This window comes from Lotus japonicus, chromosome 6, assembly GCF_012489685.1.
Source record: "Lotus japonicus ecotype B-129 chromosome 6, LjGifu_v1.2".
NCBI lineage: Eukaryota > Viridiplantae > Streptophyta > Magnoliopsida > Fabales > Fabaceae > Lotus > Lotus japonicus.
The window spans coordinates 61269688-61286450 of NC_080046.1; the positions used below are offsets into that span (position 1 = coordinate 61269688).

The 16763-nt window shown below is 33.7% G+C and overlaps 1 protein-coding gene across 1 annotated transcript; it reads right to left on the minus strand.

Annotated features, from left to right (window-relative positions):
* Positions 1-487: 487 nt before the first annotated feature.
* Positions 488-9268, minus strand: LOC130721929 (uncharacterized). Its single transcript, XM_057572515.1, has 8 exons — positions 7728-9268; positions 7265-7619; positions 6317-6401; positions 5805-5861; positions 4298-4357; positions 4000-4221; positions 2050-3549; positions 488-1194 (listed from the first exon to the last, which is right to left on the minus strand). The coding sequence occupies exons 1-8, from the start codon at positions 9172-9174 to the stop codon at positions 853-855; spliced, it is 4068 nt and encodes a 1355-aa protein (XP_057428498.1). The 5' UTR covers positions 9175-9268; the 3' UTR covers positions 488-852.
* Positions 9269-16763: the final 7495 nt, after the last annotated feature.

The window sequence follows — 16763 nt, forward strand, 5'->3', positions numbered from 1 at the left end:
AGTAGATTGCACCTTACAGGTAATTCTTGTGGGTCCAACTCTAATCTGATGTGGCTTGGTCTCTATGGTATATGCGGCTTTCAGAAAGTGATTCCTTCTGCAATTAACTCAGTTCATCTCTCTGACACTAACATTTCACTTTAGTTAAGATTGTTTGTGTTACTATCATTGTTTCCTAGTCCATGTCAAATGTAAAATTACTTTGTAAATGTTGTTAGAATCCAGGAAGATGCTAAAACCAGCATTTTTCTTTCTTGTTCATGTGAAGGTGAGAATTGCTCCTAAAACATGCCTAGACTACATTGTGATTTACATAGATTTTAGAATTTATACTAACTATATGCCTTGTTGCGATTATGACTGCAGATGATTTCAGATTCAGAACCGTTTCAAATGAACTTGCTGAGAATATAAACAGCAATGAGTAATATTACTTTCAACAAAAATAGTACCCAAAAAAGCAGTGCAAGCAGATCCAATGGGTGACTTGTCCATAAGTTCTTGCCTTCTATTTTGTGTATTACTTGTTGGGATAGTGAATAATTTAGTTCTATACAATTCAAAAGCTCCACCATGAACTAAAGAGAATAGAAAAGATTTGTACAAGATTTCCAGTGATCATGAGCCCTTGAACACTTGCCAATGAGCACATATTTACAGGATGGCTTGAACCCGTGCCAGTGATAGTACAAAATTTTCACTGTAGTGCCTAAGCTACTATCATGATCAACAAAAAAACAAGTTCAGTTAGTTCAGATTGTGGCATGGTATATCAATCAACCGCCTTTCTAATTACAGCCTCTATCAACAGTAGTCGATCCTATTTGCATTTACTTTACTGTAACACATCAATCAACCATCTTCACGGTTACCATCATGGCTTGATTTTTCAACACTCGCTTGAGGACCTGCGCTTCGCTGTTGTGCTATGTGCATGGGATGTCTTGCCTCTGTGACTGCTTTACCAATTGTGGAGTTTCTGGAAGCAGGATCTTCTTCACCAATCGTATCTGTACCCCGCTGAAGCACGGCCTTGGGGAGGTCAAAATTATCTGTTGAACTTGAGTCTAAACTTAACCATGAATTCTTATTTTTCCCATCCTTTACCTCTCTAGTCAGACCCATATCTAGCGTAGCAATATTTGTAAGAAGACTATCATCAACTTGAGTGCCAGGATTGTCCCTTGGGACCTCCTGATAACAAGTTAAAAAAAAGGTTATAAGGGAAGAAAAAAGAAGTTAAGAAAATAGCTGACAATATGAATTAGCATCGTTGAAGAATCATTGGGTGCTTAATATTAGCATAATACAGGACTATAAAGCAAAGAAAATGATCAACCACTACCGAGCACAAGAAGGTTTTAACCAACCAAAGTAATTAGATAAAAGTCAAACAACCATAGAAGTTTCCTTGGTGTATATGTGCTCTAGCCCTTCAAGTTTAGTACTTGGCTCGGCCAGAAGAGCTGAGAGCCTGATAAGGATAAAAAATGAATCTCAAATTTGCCTGCTTAAGATAAGGATCACCATGTTGCCACTGATTGACTGAGATAATTAATTACCATGTGGCAATTGGCAAACAAACAACAGAGTTAAACTTGGAAGGACATGGATATATAAAACAAAGTGAACTTCTATGTTAAGAAAAACGCTTGCAACACTCTCTCATTGATCACGTGGAGTCCACTAAAATTATAAGACTCACATGAATTTCAATCAATTAAAGAGAGTATTGCTAGCACTCCTCTTATGTTAAATAGTTTAACTCTACAGCAAAGCTTCACATTCAGTAGTATGGTCGTATGGACTATATTGTAAAATATCTGATGAAAAGTTGAAAGCTCATACTAAAAATTAATCCCTGGTAGTTCAAAAAAAATTATTCAGTTTCTATTTCATTTTGGAAGACTGAAGTGAAAAAATAAAATTATATCAGAGAAGAATTATGTTATTTCTCCGCATTACTGAAATTTGCAAAATGTACTTCTCCTCAGAATTGAATTTGTAATTCCACAAACTACAAGCTAACTGAAAAGATAAACTAAATACCTTATTTTGAACCTTGAGAGTGTTTTCGCTGCCTGAACCATCCTCTCCCTCAGAATCGGCCATCTCCTCACACTCAAACTCTACATGTTCTTCAATATCTTCCTCAGAATCACTTAGCTCTTCTTGCTCCATCACTATCCCAGGATGAGACTGATCACCTACGTCATCTACGTCATATCTGGTGATGTTATCATCAGGAACAACCAAAGGGGCGCTTGAAGTAAGCTCGCAACAGCTAGCTGGAGGATTCTCAACACCCTGCTGACGACACGGAACACTATTCTCTTGACATTTCATTGCTGTTCCACAAGTTGATGCAGTTTTCTTCGACCCTATTGGATCTTGAACCTCTAGCTGTTTACTTTTCACAGATTTCCCATTTCTAGATACAGAACTTAGATGAATATCCAAGTCAAGTTCATTGGATTTGTCATTAAGGCCAGAAGATCTATTGGCTGTAGCTAGCACACCACTATTAACTAGTGATTCAGCCTGAATATCATCAGAACAGGCTTGTGACTGTGTATCATTAAATTTCTGCAACAGTGGGTGAAAATCAATGCCTGCTGACCGTAACGTGGAATTCTTTGACCTCAAGGACTTACTAGCACAATCAATGGAGCTTTGTTTCTGTGAACTATGGAAGAGACTGAGATTCAATTGTGGTTGGCTTCCTGAAAAAAAGCTGAAGGAACTAGAAGTGCCAGAACTAAATTTCAATGGATAATAAGGGATGTTGCCCTCATTAGTGGCCTGGAACAAGAGAGGATGCATTTGGAGTTCAGAACAAGTGCTCTTTTCTGCTACAGTAGATCTACCTTCAGCAGTTCCAGACCTTTCTACTAGAGAACCTGAGACACTGCCATTCAGCACAGGTCCTGCACCTTCAACTGGATGAACGGTTCCATATTTCTCACCATGAGGAATTTGAGAAGCAATGTTATCTTTTCTACAACCAGTGACACTACCTCCAGGAGGATACATCTTAGATGTTCCACACTGAAATCCTTTAAAAGCAGTCTGCGAAACTACACGAACAGATGGAGGGAGATTTACAGGGGGCAAGTCTGGAGCTAATTTCACAAGGTGAGCATTGTTTACCTTTCGAGACCGATAGGGCCGATAATAGTAATTGGTGCTAGAGGTAAAAACAGAGTTTTTAGGATTATCGGCACAAGGAGCACCTTTTGTGCCACTCCTCTCAGATGTAGTGTGAAAAAGCTGGGGAAACTTGGGTGTAAATGGAAATGCATGTTGATAATTCTGATGTTGAACTTTTCCACTTAAACCATAATCATTAATAGCTCTGTAAAATTGAATATTTTCTCGGGAAACAGCATCACGAGCAAGGTTTCCTTCTCCAGATGTAGAGGAAATGTGTTCAGAATAAGTACCAGCAGATGTATCTGGTCTCCAATCTGCTAAAAATGCCTGGTGGACATATGGAACATCTGAATAATCCATGCAATTCTCAGAACCCATAATTTCAGCCTCACAATCCTGCAATAAATTCCAAACAAGCCTATGAAAGTAAATCCAAAATCTGTGAATTCAAATCTTCAACAAGTTTATGAAAGCCCAGATAAGCTAAGTGGTCAAACTAAGCCATAGGCCCATTTATCCACACTACATTGATTGATAAATCCAGCATAGAGGTGAGACTTGAGAGGTTGTTTTGTACATGTGTGTCACAACACAAATAAGAAATGTCTGAAACATATTTACAAGCACGCCAACATCAATTTCTGAAATGCATTTATATGAGATAAAATTGCATGAAGGTTAACTAAACGGTATATTGAGCTTCTGTATGTTACTCGTCATAAGCCATTCAGACAGTTAACAAAAACAACACTTTAAATGACCACAATAATATCTAATATGCAGGAAAGACCTGATAGATAAATTTGAACACAGGCTAGGCTACTGAGATTTCAGACAATCACAAACCTCTTTATCAGATATAGCTGGCCGACTTTCTGATCTGGCAGCCTTCAACTTTCTTCTTTCTGATTCATATGATCTTCGCTTATCTTTTTTTGATGCGTCTACCTTGTATGACTTTTGAGTCCCAAAAGCAACACGCCACTGGCGTGGAAGCAAGGCTGGATCTCTGTATGGAACAATAAATTGCCATACTGACATCCAATCAAATTTATAGTGTTTAAGTCCCTGTATATTTTTTGCCATACATCAGCAAGTCATTATCAGAAAACTTTCAAATTCAAGAAACTGTTCAATAAATTACCTCTTGAATGCATGCTATCTCCTCTGCAGTCAATGGGGAGGTTTTCATTCTCCGAACTGCCTGTATAGAGAAATCAGCCTAGCGTAAGGACTTCAATATTATATTAAACTTTTTATTTCAATTTTTCTACACTGTTAAAAAAAACCTAAGAGGAGAAAACTATATGACTTGAATCTTATTACTTTTCAATTTAGACTTGTAAACTTTGAGTACATGAGGTCTTATCTGGATAATGGTTGATATCTGAGACTTTGAATGATAAATCATATATCGTTACCATGAACATTCAAACTTCAAATACTCAGACAATTTGACTTCCATTTCATGCTTTGCCAACCACAAATCAGATAGGTAAGATTCACGTCCATCATAATTGGCTTTTCACAATGACCATATATACATGTTACGACATTTGAGTGATTCATGTTTGAAGTACTTAGCCATAAATTTTTATTTTTTAGGCAAGTTGTTTTTGGATCTTTGACATTGGTAATATCAGACTGACTATGCCTCATGCATTTTTCCTTTGACAATAAAAGTTTAAGGTAAACAACCAACATTAGTGAAGATTTATGGTGGAATCACAACTTGTGTACCTGAAGGAAATTCTTAGATTTTGTCAGGATCCACTTGCAATGTATAAAACTTAGGTCTCACAGAAGTATGGGCTTCTAGTGTGGGGTTTATAAGGCCTTGCGCTCTCAAACTACAACGGATAGCTTTTGCGATATGGATCTCCCAATGTTCATATGAGTTGGTATCAGATCCTTACTCACGCCACTACCATTGCAGTGTTCGCCAGTGACTAGTCAAACTGTCAAAGGGACTAGTGCACAGCCGGCCCGCGTGGACGTCTGGGACGTGGACTGTCGTGAGACTTTAGGATCCAATTGCAAGGTATGGGACTTGAGTCCCATATTGGAAGCGTGGGATTCTAACGTGGGATTTATTAGGCTTTGGGCTCTCCAACTACAATGGCTAGCTTTTGTGGCATGGTTCTCTCAAGTTTCTTATCAAATTTGAACCCAAGTCATTCAATTGCCACAACACAAATATCAACCAGGTGAGCTAACCCCCATTGGCTGCCTCATGCATTATATCTGTACAACTATAGAAAGAAGTTTCTCACCATCATTGTCTATTTTTGTCTTAAAAAATTCAATATCCTATCCTTAGGAGGTTACATATTACATTTTCTGACTTGAATTTATAATTCAAACAAAAGGAAAGAGAATTGACACGTAATTTAGAAGCAGTACAAAATTTTAAAAAACAGTAGTAAATAAATAAATAAAAGTAGGATAAAACTTATAAAGAATTAGCAGATTTAGCACCACTTTTTAATTCATATGTCCATAACCAAAGGGTAAGAGAGAAGAGAGGTACAACAACCACAAACAATATTCTTATATACTTCAATTTCTAAATTTTAATCTATCAGCAATAAACACAAAATAAAAGATATATTAATGACATTTCATTATATAGGATTAAGTATATAGATTACCTTAATTGGATTCTCTAATGCTTTTGCAGAGGACCGATTTTTCTGCCTGACAAAAATCTGTAACCAGACCATTCTGTATCATATTAGACAAGCGACAAAACTTGGCCATCGTAAAGAAAATATGAAATTGCTGAGCTAAATTGTTCAACTAATCATTACATTTCAGTAACCAAGTGCTTTCACTGGTCCAATAACCAATTTGATTTTCAAAACATTTATTAATTATTACGTTATATGTTGTATCATAACAAAAATAAAAACTGAGTCAAGCATATGTTGATCACTTTATATTAAAAGATAATGATAATGCTAACAAATTTGTGAAAATATCTCAACTCTCAAGGAAGAAAAGCACACAAGAAACTTAACAGACATGTCACATTTCTACGCCAAAAAAGACCCTCCATCCACTTTATCACAAACATAGTAACAAAAATAAAATGAAGCTGCTTTAACAATCAAATTACCCAAAAAAAAGGTACTTAAAAAATTTAGTTGGGAATTGTAGTCACCTGATGTTTAGACTTGCAGGGAAGAAAACGTTGTTGAATTGCTTTCCAATCTGTATTATATTCCAGTATCCCTAAGGCTAGTAATCTGCAATAAAATCAAAAGGACGAGATGTGAACTCTATTTGTCATCAGCAATGAAAATAAAAGTAGTAATAAACTCAAAAAATACAGACTACCAAAGGCAACTATGATGAGAACAGGGACTCGATATCCAAGAAACGTGATGAATCAGAAAAAGGTATAAGCTCCAGATAATTGATAGGAACAGAGAATTATATTATAGAATAATTATACAAGCGCTGGTTTTCGAGAGCCAGCCTCTCCTAGTTCTGGAATTCAAGAGTCCAGACCTCTCCCACCATAACACACAACTTCTGAATAATCCTAACAGAAGATACAACTCCTATTTATAACCACTCCTATATTATTTAAATTCAAACCATAGCAGTTACATCCAAGAGTCATGGCCACTTACAGAAATAACAGGCATGGTCTGTTGCAAAAACATTGACCTTAGGGAAGTTTTAAATAGAAATTCAAAGATTTTATTCTGAGGCATTTTACCTCCAGGCTCCAACTCTTGTACTAAGAAGAGATATTATTGGTCAAACTCAGATTGCGTTACAGGGATATTACTATTAGGGTAAGAAGACAACCTATAGATTCTGTACAATATTACACCTGCCATGGACACTTGCAGATATAAGAAGCATTCTGTATGTCAAAAAAATTTAAACCTGTCTAGGCTATAGATAGTTCTTCTAAAGTTTTCGCTTAAACTTTAGACCTCCAGGTTACTTATATACCTACACAGATACCCAAATGTAAACATGGACATATGTAATGAATGATAATATTAATGGCACATAAAAAAAAAGGATCAAGCATTTTCATAGTAAATCATTTAATATAGTTGGTTAGCTGAAAGAGGAGGAATATGCAACTTACTCATCCTCTGAATCCGTGAAAAGTATCCTGTTTACAACGGCTGGTGGGGGAGGCTTATGTGGGAATAATTCTGGATTGAACAAGTCCAAAAAAAACTTTTGAGTTAACTTAGCCACTTCCTTCGGTACTAAAGCACTTGACTGCTTGGTACTCTCAACAAGCATGGCAGCCAATGTTTTCTTAGGCTGTTGTTGACCAGGCGAAGTTGAGACTGCCCTTACTGCTCCAGGGATGGTTCCACTGGAAACTCCGGTGCTAGCTTCAGTAAATGATGAAGAAAAAGGAAAGAGAGGTTCCTTTTCAAAGCTAAACTCACAACCAGATTCAATATATCGCTTTCGAAACTCTTGGGAAGCTGTAAAATGAATTTCAAACCAATGCTTCAGTATGCAAAAGTCATGCTCGTGAACCACTATAGAATGTAAAAGCATGAAGAAACCCTAAAATCTTTAATATGACCTACCAGAATAAATGCCGTCTACATATCTTCTTACAAAATTAAGAGGAGAAACATCTAAAACAGAATGTACAGAAGGAACCCGCAAAGAACTCTCAGGATCTTGAAAACAACTTCTTTGCCTGTTCAAATCTTCAGAGGAGCTCTGATTCGATTGAGAAAAGCACACACTTTGTACATCTTGTGTAGAAGCAGATGCTTTGGTCAATTGGCCTGGGACAGATTTGGAGATTCCATTGGACGCAGATGTACAAGCAAAAGATGGAGTAAAGCAGACAGTGGGATATGGCATTCTCTTCGAAGCTAATACTTCATCGCGTTTGTGAAGCATCTCAAACAGCAAAGTTTGAACTTGAGAAGCAGTATGTTTCTGGGAAGGATCAAGAACCGACAGAGAAAATACCTGAATAAGAAGTTGCACATGCTCATGTATCAAACTGTGCAATTGGCCAATCTGTGGGGGAGTAAACCCATTGACAGGAGCATTTCCAGAAGCAGAAGATTGAAAGCTCAGATTAGCTTCAGGCATCAAATCTTTCCCTGAAGCTGGGGGTTCATTTTGCCAATTAGGTAAGATGGGGCGCAGTGGCCTATTGAACTGTCCTAATGTTTTCCTCTCACTTTGGGCAGAGACCTTTCGGCGCTTATTTTGCCTAGTCTCTGGCCGTCTTCCAGCCCCATCATACTCTTTTTGGGTTTTTACCACTGCATTATCATCGCCATCACTCTCCAGTAACTCTTCAAGCTCTATCTCAAAGTCTGCATCATTATCCTCATCTTCATCATCAGGATTTTCATTTCCATGAGTTGAAAGACCATCACCATCTCCATCCTGTAATACAGCTGCTAGAAATTTTTTATACTCTTCTTCATCATCAGCGTTCTGAAGATCATCATCATCGTCAGTTTCTTGAAGAAAGGTCTCAAGTTCATCAAGAGTAAAACTTGCCAGTGAATAACGAGCTCTGGTGCGCTTACAGATAGCATCATCACTATCTATGTCTATAACTGGGCTCCGGGATTTCGTTGCTTTGTCTAATTCTCCTCTCCTAAAACCATTACCATCAACGGCACTAGTCAGGCCAATCTCCTTCTCTTGATTAGTCTCTGATTGAGAGATCATACCTGGTGATTGTAAAACAATTTCCTCCTCACCGTGCTCATAATCTACAGTAGCGCAATTTTTCTCCTTCGACAACTCCGCACTCGCACTATTGACAACATTACCATCCAAGCCATCAACTTCAGAGCTCAAACTAGAAGATGCTTCGTGTGACGAGGCACCCTTAAGAAAAGGATTAAAATCTGCATCTTCATCTTCTTCCCCCTCCTCATCCTCTTCCTTATCTTCCACAGGTTTCAAATTCCTCTCACCGCTCTCACTACACGAGACTTCATTCTGATTCATATCAAAGCCAGCTTTGGCTGACTGTGCACTTGAGCCTGAAGGCATTTCAAATAGACAATATATGGCTACTTTTTATGCTTGAGAGCCTTAGAGACATTCATAAGTATGTGTAAGAGGGTATCCATAAGATGGAAGTTGAAATGAGACCCTGATGAAAGAAGAAGACGGTCGTAAATACGAGACTCGATGGTATATCAGCATATATGCATAACATGTACTTATGCAGACATTTTCCAAATCCCATTTCTAAGATGAATGTGATAAAATTGGTTTAGAATCTAATACTGGTTTTCATGAAAAATTCAAAGGAAACTGTAGAACTATAAAGAAAGTAATTAACACCAGAGAGAGGGTTTGGCAATATGAAAAATGCAGATTATCAACAACAACATAAAACCTAGAAACTTTCCATTCTAATTAATATCCAATTAAGCACATAAAAAAAAATTGAACTAAAATGGGGAGAGGGCAGAAGGATAATACAATGTGTTGCAAATTGCGGAGAGCATCAGAATTTGCGGTGGCACGATTGCGGAGGTGGCCGCAAAGGCATCAGACGGCGGTTGCGGTGTGATTCCAATTCAGGCAAATCGTTGGGTTACTCCGATGATAACTTGGGAAAGCACCGATAACTCAATTGTGGGGACGCAGGGAAGAATAGAAGGGTCGTAGGGATTTGTGGGTGGTGGTGATTACAGATTTGAGGGAGGTATGAGTCGCAGTGAAAATATTCTAGAAGAAGACTAGGGTCTGGGTTTGATCAAAAAGATTAAAAATATTATGAGGTGGGAAGGATAAAAAATATTCTGTGTCTTAATTAGGTGAAATATTGGAGGAAGATATTTAATTGGTTGTGTTATTCAAAAAACAATATGTTTTTTACTTTTTTTATATCGAAAAATTAAGTAGAAAATAACAAACCGTAAGAATCAAGTCTCTCAACAAGAGTCTTTAACTCAATAGGAGGATTTTCTAAGCTACAGACATCTTCAAACCGTAAATATGCAATCGCCCACCCACCTTGGCAAACCAATATGTTGCCGAATTCCAACGGCGAGAGATCAAATTCAGTTGCACTACTCAATCTTTGCTAAGCAACGACTTGCTCTCCCCACGAATCGAAAAAACCTCACATTGTCACCATCTTCCAGAAAGTCGTCTAAGAGTGTTTAAGTCAACAAAACATTGTGTCTGACACACAAAGGCTAAGAGTGTCTTTATGATTCTTCATTAATCTTCCATCGCCCAATCCACAAGACACTATGCTTGAACCATGAAGGCTAAGAGTGTTTTTATGGTTCGTCGTTGTTCTTAGTTCGTTTAGTACATAAGTCTTTTCGCTCGCCTAGTCCTTTGAATGACATAAAAATTTATAAAAAAAAGCTATTCAGCGTATTAAAATTGAAAGATGGCTCAAGTGGTAAGAGTTGGGTGACATATTGGTTGGGGAGTGAAATGTTCAGGGATTAATCTCGAGCGGACGTAATTTATCTTTTTGATGTAAAAAAAATTAAGAGATATACAGTAATAATTATATATATATATATATATTTTAAATTTGGTGCAATGTTAAAATAATTTAAGGCCGCAACAATACATTGGCAACTTAAAACCCTAATATAATCAGAGTATTGTATAAACCACGATGATCTTTTATTAAATTCTACCATAAATTCAGGATTTAAAAAACACACATGAGGGGCAACAAAATCTCACATTCTTTCGTTCTAGCAAGGCATAACGCAAGTTGCATTGCATGTGATTGAAACTCAAGAACAAGAGGAAAAAACATGGAATTGGAAATAGAAAGAGCATAACTGAGAAATTCAAGATGTTCCTTGTAGGATAACTGGATAGGTGAAGCTATTTTTTATGCTTGTTCTTGTGTTTCAACTATTCAAACACATGGGAGCAATGGGCCATTGCCTATAAAAAAACATGGGAGCAATTGGACTATCGTAAGTAAATTTTTTACACTCTACTTATGTGAGTCAATTATGCTCATTAAAGTTTTAATAAGTCGTCAGGCTATACCAAGTTACCAACTATTTAGTTTATCCAAGAATATTACTTAGCCGCCCATGCAGACATGATTACTTTAATACGGTGAAGATTTTAAGTGTTTATGTTACATTTCACAATCTATCTATATCTATATCTATATCTATCTATCTATATCTATATCTATCTATATATTATATAAAAGTGAAGTTTGGCAACAAGGAGGGTAAAATAGTCATGCAATTAACTATGGCATATGAATGAATATGTTATCATGGGTCTTTATGTAATTTTGTAGAATATTTTCTAATAAATCAATATTGACCGTTGATTAGTTTTGATCTTGACCGTCATTACAATTTATTTAAATATATTTATTATCATTTAAATCATATAAGTTATGGAATCGCATAGGACAAACATAATTAGTTTTCATTTATCGAATTATTAATTCAAACTTAATTAATATCTATCTATATAGCTATAATTAAAAAGAAGTTTATGCAACCTAGATGCATGTTTATATTTCCAAAACGTTTTAAATTTAATTATTGGTTAATGTGTGATTTTTATAACATTGATTTTTCGTATTCCATTAATTTAATCAACAATTCAGCTTCAAAAAAAATCAACAATTCTTTAAGAAGCATACTTATTTTTAAAAAAATATTTTTATTTTCTATGTGATTTTTGTGAGTGATACAAATATGTTATTTTATTAGCACATAATTTTTTAATTATTCTAAATTTTTAGAATTTATGTAGTTTTGTTTCCATTGTCCAATCAAATATTTATATATTTTTTTTATACATTTTCTAAAAAAACATATTTTTAATTCATCTCTTATGAAATTGATTTTAAAATTTGATAACACTTTAATGATTTTATGACTTTAAAAAAATTATTGATATTTTAATATTCTAATTGTTTCAACTTTTCTAAATTAATGATTCATGACTTTTCATTTTCCCAAACTCCTCTTCCAATTTCAATTGATTCTAAAATGAATACTATTTAATGAATGTAATGAGGAAGAGAATTGTTAAGGCTTTCCATATCCTTCATGGTTTAGTCTCTAGGTATAAATATTCTTCATCTGTTTGATTTGTCCTCATCTTTCCTTGAACCCCCATCTACACTTTTGAGCTACAGAGTTGTCAGTGACTGCAAATCATGATTCTATGCAGGGTCTGTTTTGCTGCTGTGAAATTGGTGAGCTACTAGCTTTTGTTTTAGGTTTCAAGTTTTATAAATCCTGCACAAAAAATCAATGCGATTTTTAGATAGTGTACATATTTTGTTTTGTTCTTTATTATTTTCTTTAGATTTTCTATAAGGATGTAAGATTTTTAGATAGTGTACATTTCCGGAACATTGACTTCATGTTTATCAATTTTCTTTTTGTGTGATTTATTTTTGTTGTTGATCTACTCTCTAAGGTATAATGTAACCGATGTGAAGTTTCTCATGCTAGACTTGGTGTTAGCCATTAAAAAGTTGTACATATCAAGGTAACCAACTAATTAAACTTTATGAACTCTCATCTTTTATATAGTTTCTTTATATCTTTCTTCTAAGTTTGATTCAATCTTTCCATTGCCTATGTATCATCCTTGAAAAATTTGGTATGTGGCATTGAGAAGTTTTTGTGAACATCCTCAAGGGATCGACAACACCTGAAAAATTGCTTTTCAGTGGCCTAATTATGCATTCATATCATTTAACATCTAAATTATCATTGCTTAATTTTTTAAAGATTGTTTTGTAGGCTGGAAGCCCATTTATTTGGTTTTCTATGTCAATTTTGAAGGTCTGCTTCGTTGAGTGTGATAGATATATTTTTATGTCATATTTTGGCTCTTTGTCAAATTAAGAAAGATTGTTTCTCAATTTTTATCTTTTTAATGAATAAAAGTTTATGCTTTTGGAAAAAGTCCACTTAGAATGTAGATCTATCATGAAGACATTTTGTTTGAATGATTATATGACAAAAGAATTTCTAACCTTTAAGTTAGATTTTCATAATAAGTGATTTATCAATTTTTTTATTAATGACATTTTCTAGACCAAAAATTGAAGGATATTGGTCTTATTTTATTTTCAGGGTCAAATTCTTATATTTACAAATAAAAATAGAATTAGATAATTGTTTTTAGAATTTAAAAATATTCCATTGATATGCATGCTTAGTCTATCAGCAACTATTATTAAATAAAACAATCAAAAGTAAAATCTAAAGCACAGGGGAGAAAAACACATGTGAATATAAAGAAAACTCATCAGTATACTTTAGGGGTTATATAGAAGTTAGAAAATATAAATTTTAAAGATTCAATTTAAATATTCCTTAAGACATGATCAATTAGTTTATTTTTTTAAAAAATTAAATATTTATTTAAAACATAATGTTGGATGTTTTAACATTAAATTTTATATGAATTCAAAAATTACTCACCAAAATAAAAATATTACTTTTTTTATATATTAATTAATGTTAATCTTGAAAAGTGAATATCTGACAAATGTTCATAGAACATGATAAAATATTTTGTATTTATATAATATGTTAATTAATATTAACAGTAATATTATTATTAATCTTTAGAAATTCAAAAAGATAAAGATGGTGGGTTTAATATTATATCAATACGGAAAATAACCTTCTCATTATCCCTTTTTATGGAAGTATATAAGTATTAAATTAAATGATTCTTAATTATATTAAAATTTATTTATTTACCTCAAAATTTTTGTTAATGAGTTTATTATTATTTAGCTCATTACTATTTAGTTCATATAATTTAGAGAATTCCGTAGGACACAATTAATATGGTTTGATCTAGAGAATTATTAATTAATATTAATATTAATACGTAAAATTTAAAGGTGGTGGTTTTAATACTAAAATGACATCACTCAAAAAAATAAAATTTTCATCGTCCCTACAAATATATAAATTAGTAACACCGCTCATTCAAAACGTGCACTTCGTATAGTCTGTGTGACGTATTTACATTGAATTAAGGCTTGAACTTTTAGTCAATTTGCAGATACATATACCCAGAGGTTAGATATTGATGTTTTAGTTTAGAATATCCAAATGTGCTATAACTTGCTCTTTGATTTTGTAATGATTTCCTCTTGATTCCATCCTACTTAATATTGGACAGTTTCCATAGTTTACAAATAGATTTTTTCATGGTTTATAAATAAGTTTTTTTTTCATGTTTTTTTTTTCACGGTAAAAGAAAATTTCAAATTTATGATTTCTTATATATAAATTTAATTTTAAGCTTTTATTGCATAAAAATTCTTTTGATAAACATAACAAAAGTAACACAAATTTTGAGAAATTATATGCTCTAAAAAAGTGAGGTTGTTGCTAAATCTTACAAAGGGGCTCATTCCTTTCGAAACATAAGAAAAATATATGAAGTTACATATGACACATTCAAGGACGCGTGCTATACGACGAGCTTACTTGAAGATGATAAATAATACATGGATGAAATAATAGAAGCTTTGCATGTCGGCACTGCAAACAATCTTAGAAGACTTTTTGCTACTTTACTGTTGTCATATATGCTTTTAAGGGCATAATTTGTTTGGAAAGAAATCTGAGAGAATTTTAGTGATGATATTTTACGTATACGGAGACTTATTATGAAAAGAAGTGGTGAGTACATTTTTAATCAAAGCTCATAAAAAAAAGTCATGACAAAAACCACAAAAAAATAAATTATACTACTTCTGCAAAATAAAAAACAAATACATTCATCACTTAAAAAAAATACAAATTCATGTTTACTTATATCTAAAATTAATTTTGTTTTTTAATTCATAATAAATTTTCCTTCAATAAACATAAAAAAGAACACATATTTTAAAAGAAAAAAATATTCATGATAAACACAAATGAATAACCCCCGTGCATCGCACGGGTAAAAATACTAATATACTATATTAGATGAGTTGATAGCAAACGAAATTAATATCAAGACTTATGTTGGGGATGAATTCTCTCTAACTATAAATATTCTATTCCATTTTAGTTTGGTTTAATTAATCCATTAGCAAGGAGGGAATTAACATACTTGCTATGTGGTTATTTACATCGTAATATCATAAAGTGTATCAAAGCAATACAAACGCAATAGGAAACTAAATTATAAACATATATAAAATCGATGTTCAGATAATTTTCTACATCGCAATCTCGAGAGATGATGTTTAGTCACTCATGATGCAAAATATAAACATAATAATCCAAGTAGCTAACACCATGCAAAGTAGGGAAAATACTTGTAATGACATTATCAGAGCACTTTAATGATCATTAACCCCAAATTATAACTTTGGACTCGCCTCTCTGGCCTCTTTCTTATTTTCTTCCCCCATCTAATTCATACCTTATTCCCCTTTAAATATAAAGTGATTAGGGCTTAAGGTTGAACCTTGTCGCACCAACATGCACGATTTGCTCTTATGGTGCACGATCGTGCTTCTCAAAATAAACAATCATGTGTTGACTTCCTTGTATCGTCGTGCTCCTCGCTCTGAATCTTAACTCTGGACTCGCCTCTCTGGATCTTCTCTTCTTCCTTCATCTCAATCACACCTTATTCCCCTTTAAATATAAAATGGTTAGGGCTTAAGGTTGAATCTGGACGAACTAATGTGCATGATCTGCTTCTTATGATGCACGATCGTGCTTCCTAAAATAAACAAGCATAAGCATGTTGGCTGTCTTGTGTAGTCGTGCCCCTCAATTTAGCTGTGCACATATTTTCTTTGAGCTCCATGATCATGCATACACTATAACTATGCTCAATTACATATACATTCTTAGAAAAGAAAATTGTAACTTGGTATTTTCTTGTTGGTCCTTATTTTAAAAATGTAAGAGTCAGGGCCGTGGAAGCCATAAGGGAAATTAGGCAAATGCCTAAGGCCCCATTTTTTTAAAAATAACCACGGAAAAAATTGGAAAATTACTATAGAATAGTTTACATGATCAGCTACTTATTAGGAAGAAAATATTGAAACAAATGAAACGACAAAGTTAAAGAGAAAATGGTTCTTATCACTTATTTAGAAAATTATAAAAAAATGAATTTGCATTGACTTTATAATCCACACAAAAAAAAAGCCATCGAAATTGATATAGAACCAACATTTCGCAAAAAATGTAAAGTTCATAAAAAGCCTCATCTATATATATATGAAAATAAGGTTTTCTTCTAGAAGATCTATGTCACATGTCCCTTCCTAAATGATTCATTTTCCCTCCAAAACAAAAAAAAACTCATTTCCACTTTTTTTGTCACATTAATTGCTATGTTCAATAATACCCATGACAACATACACACTAAATTAATAATTTTGAAAAAGAGTTTATAAAAATATAACCTTAAAGAAATTTATTTTGAAACCGGTAACTTCATTTTTTTTTTACACTTAGAAGTAAAAAAAATTAAGAATAAAACATCAATATTACTTATGAAAACTATATGGTAAGGATATTAGTTCTTTTTCTAATTAAATTTTTTATTTTGGTACTCCCACGTTTTTTATTTCATATGATCATCTCGGCAAATTTCAAAAAAAGAGCATATGATCATCTCTCACCATA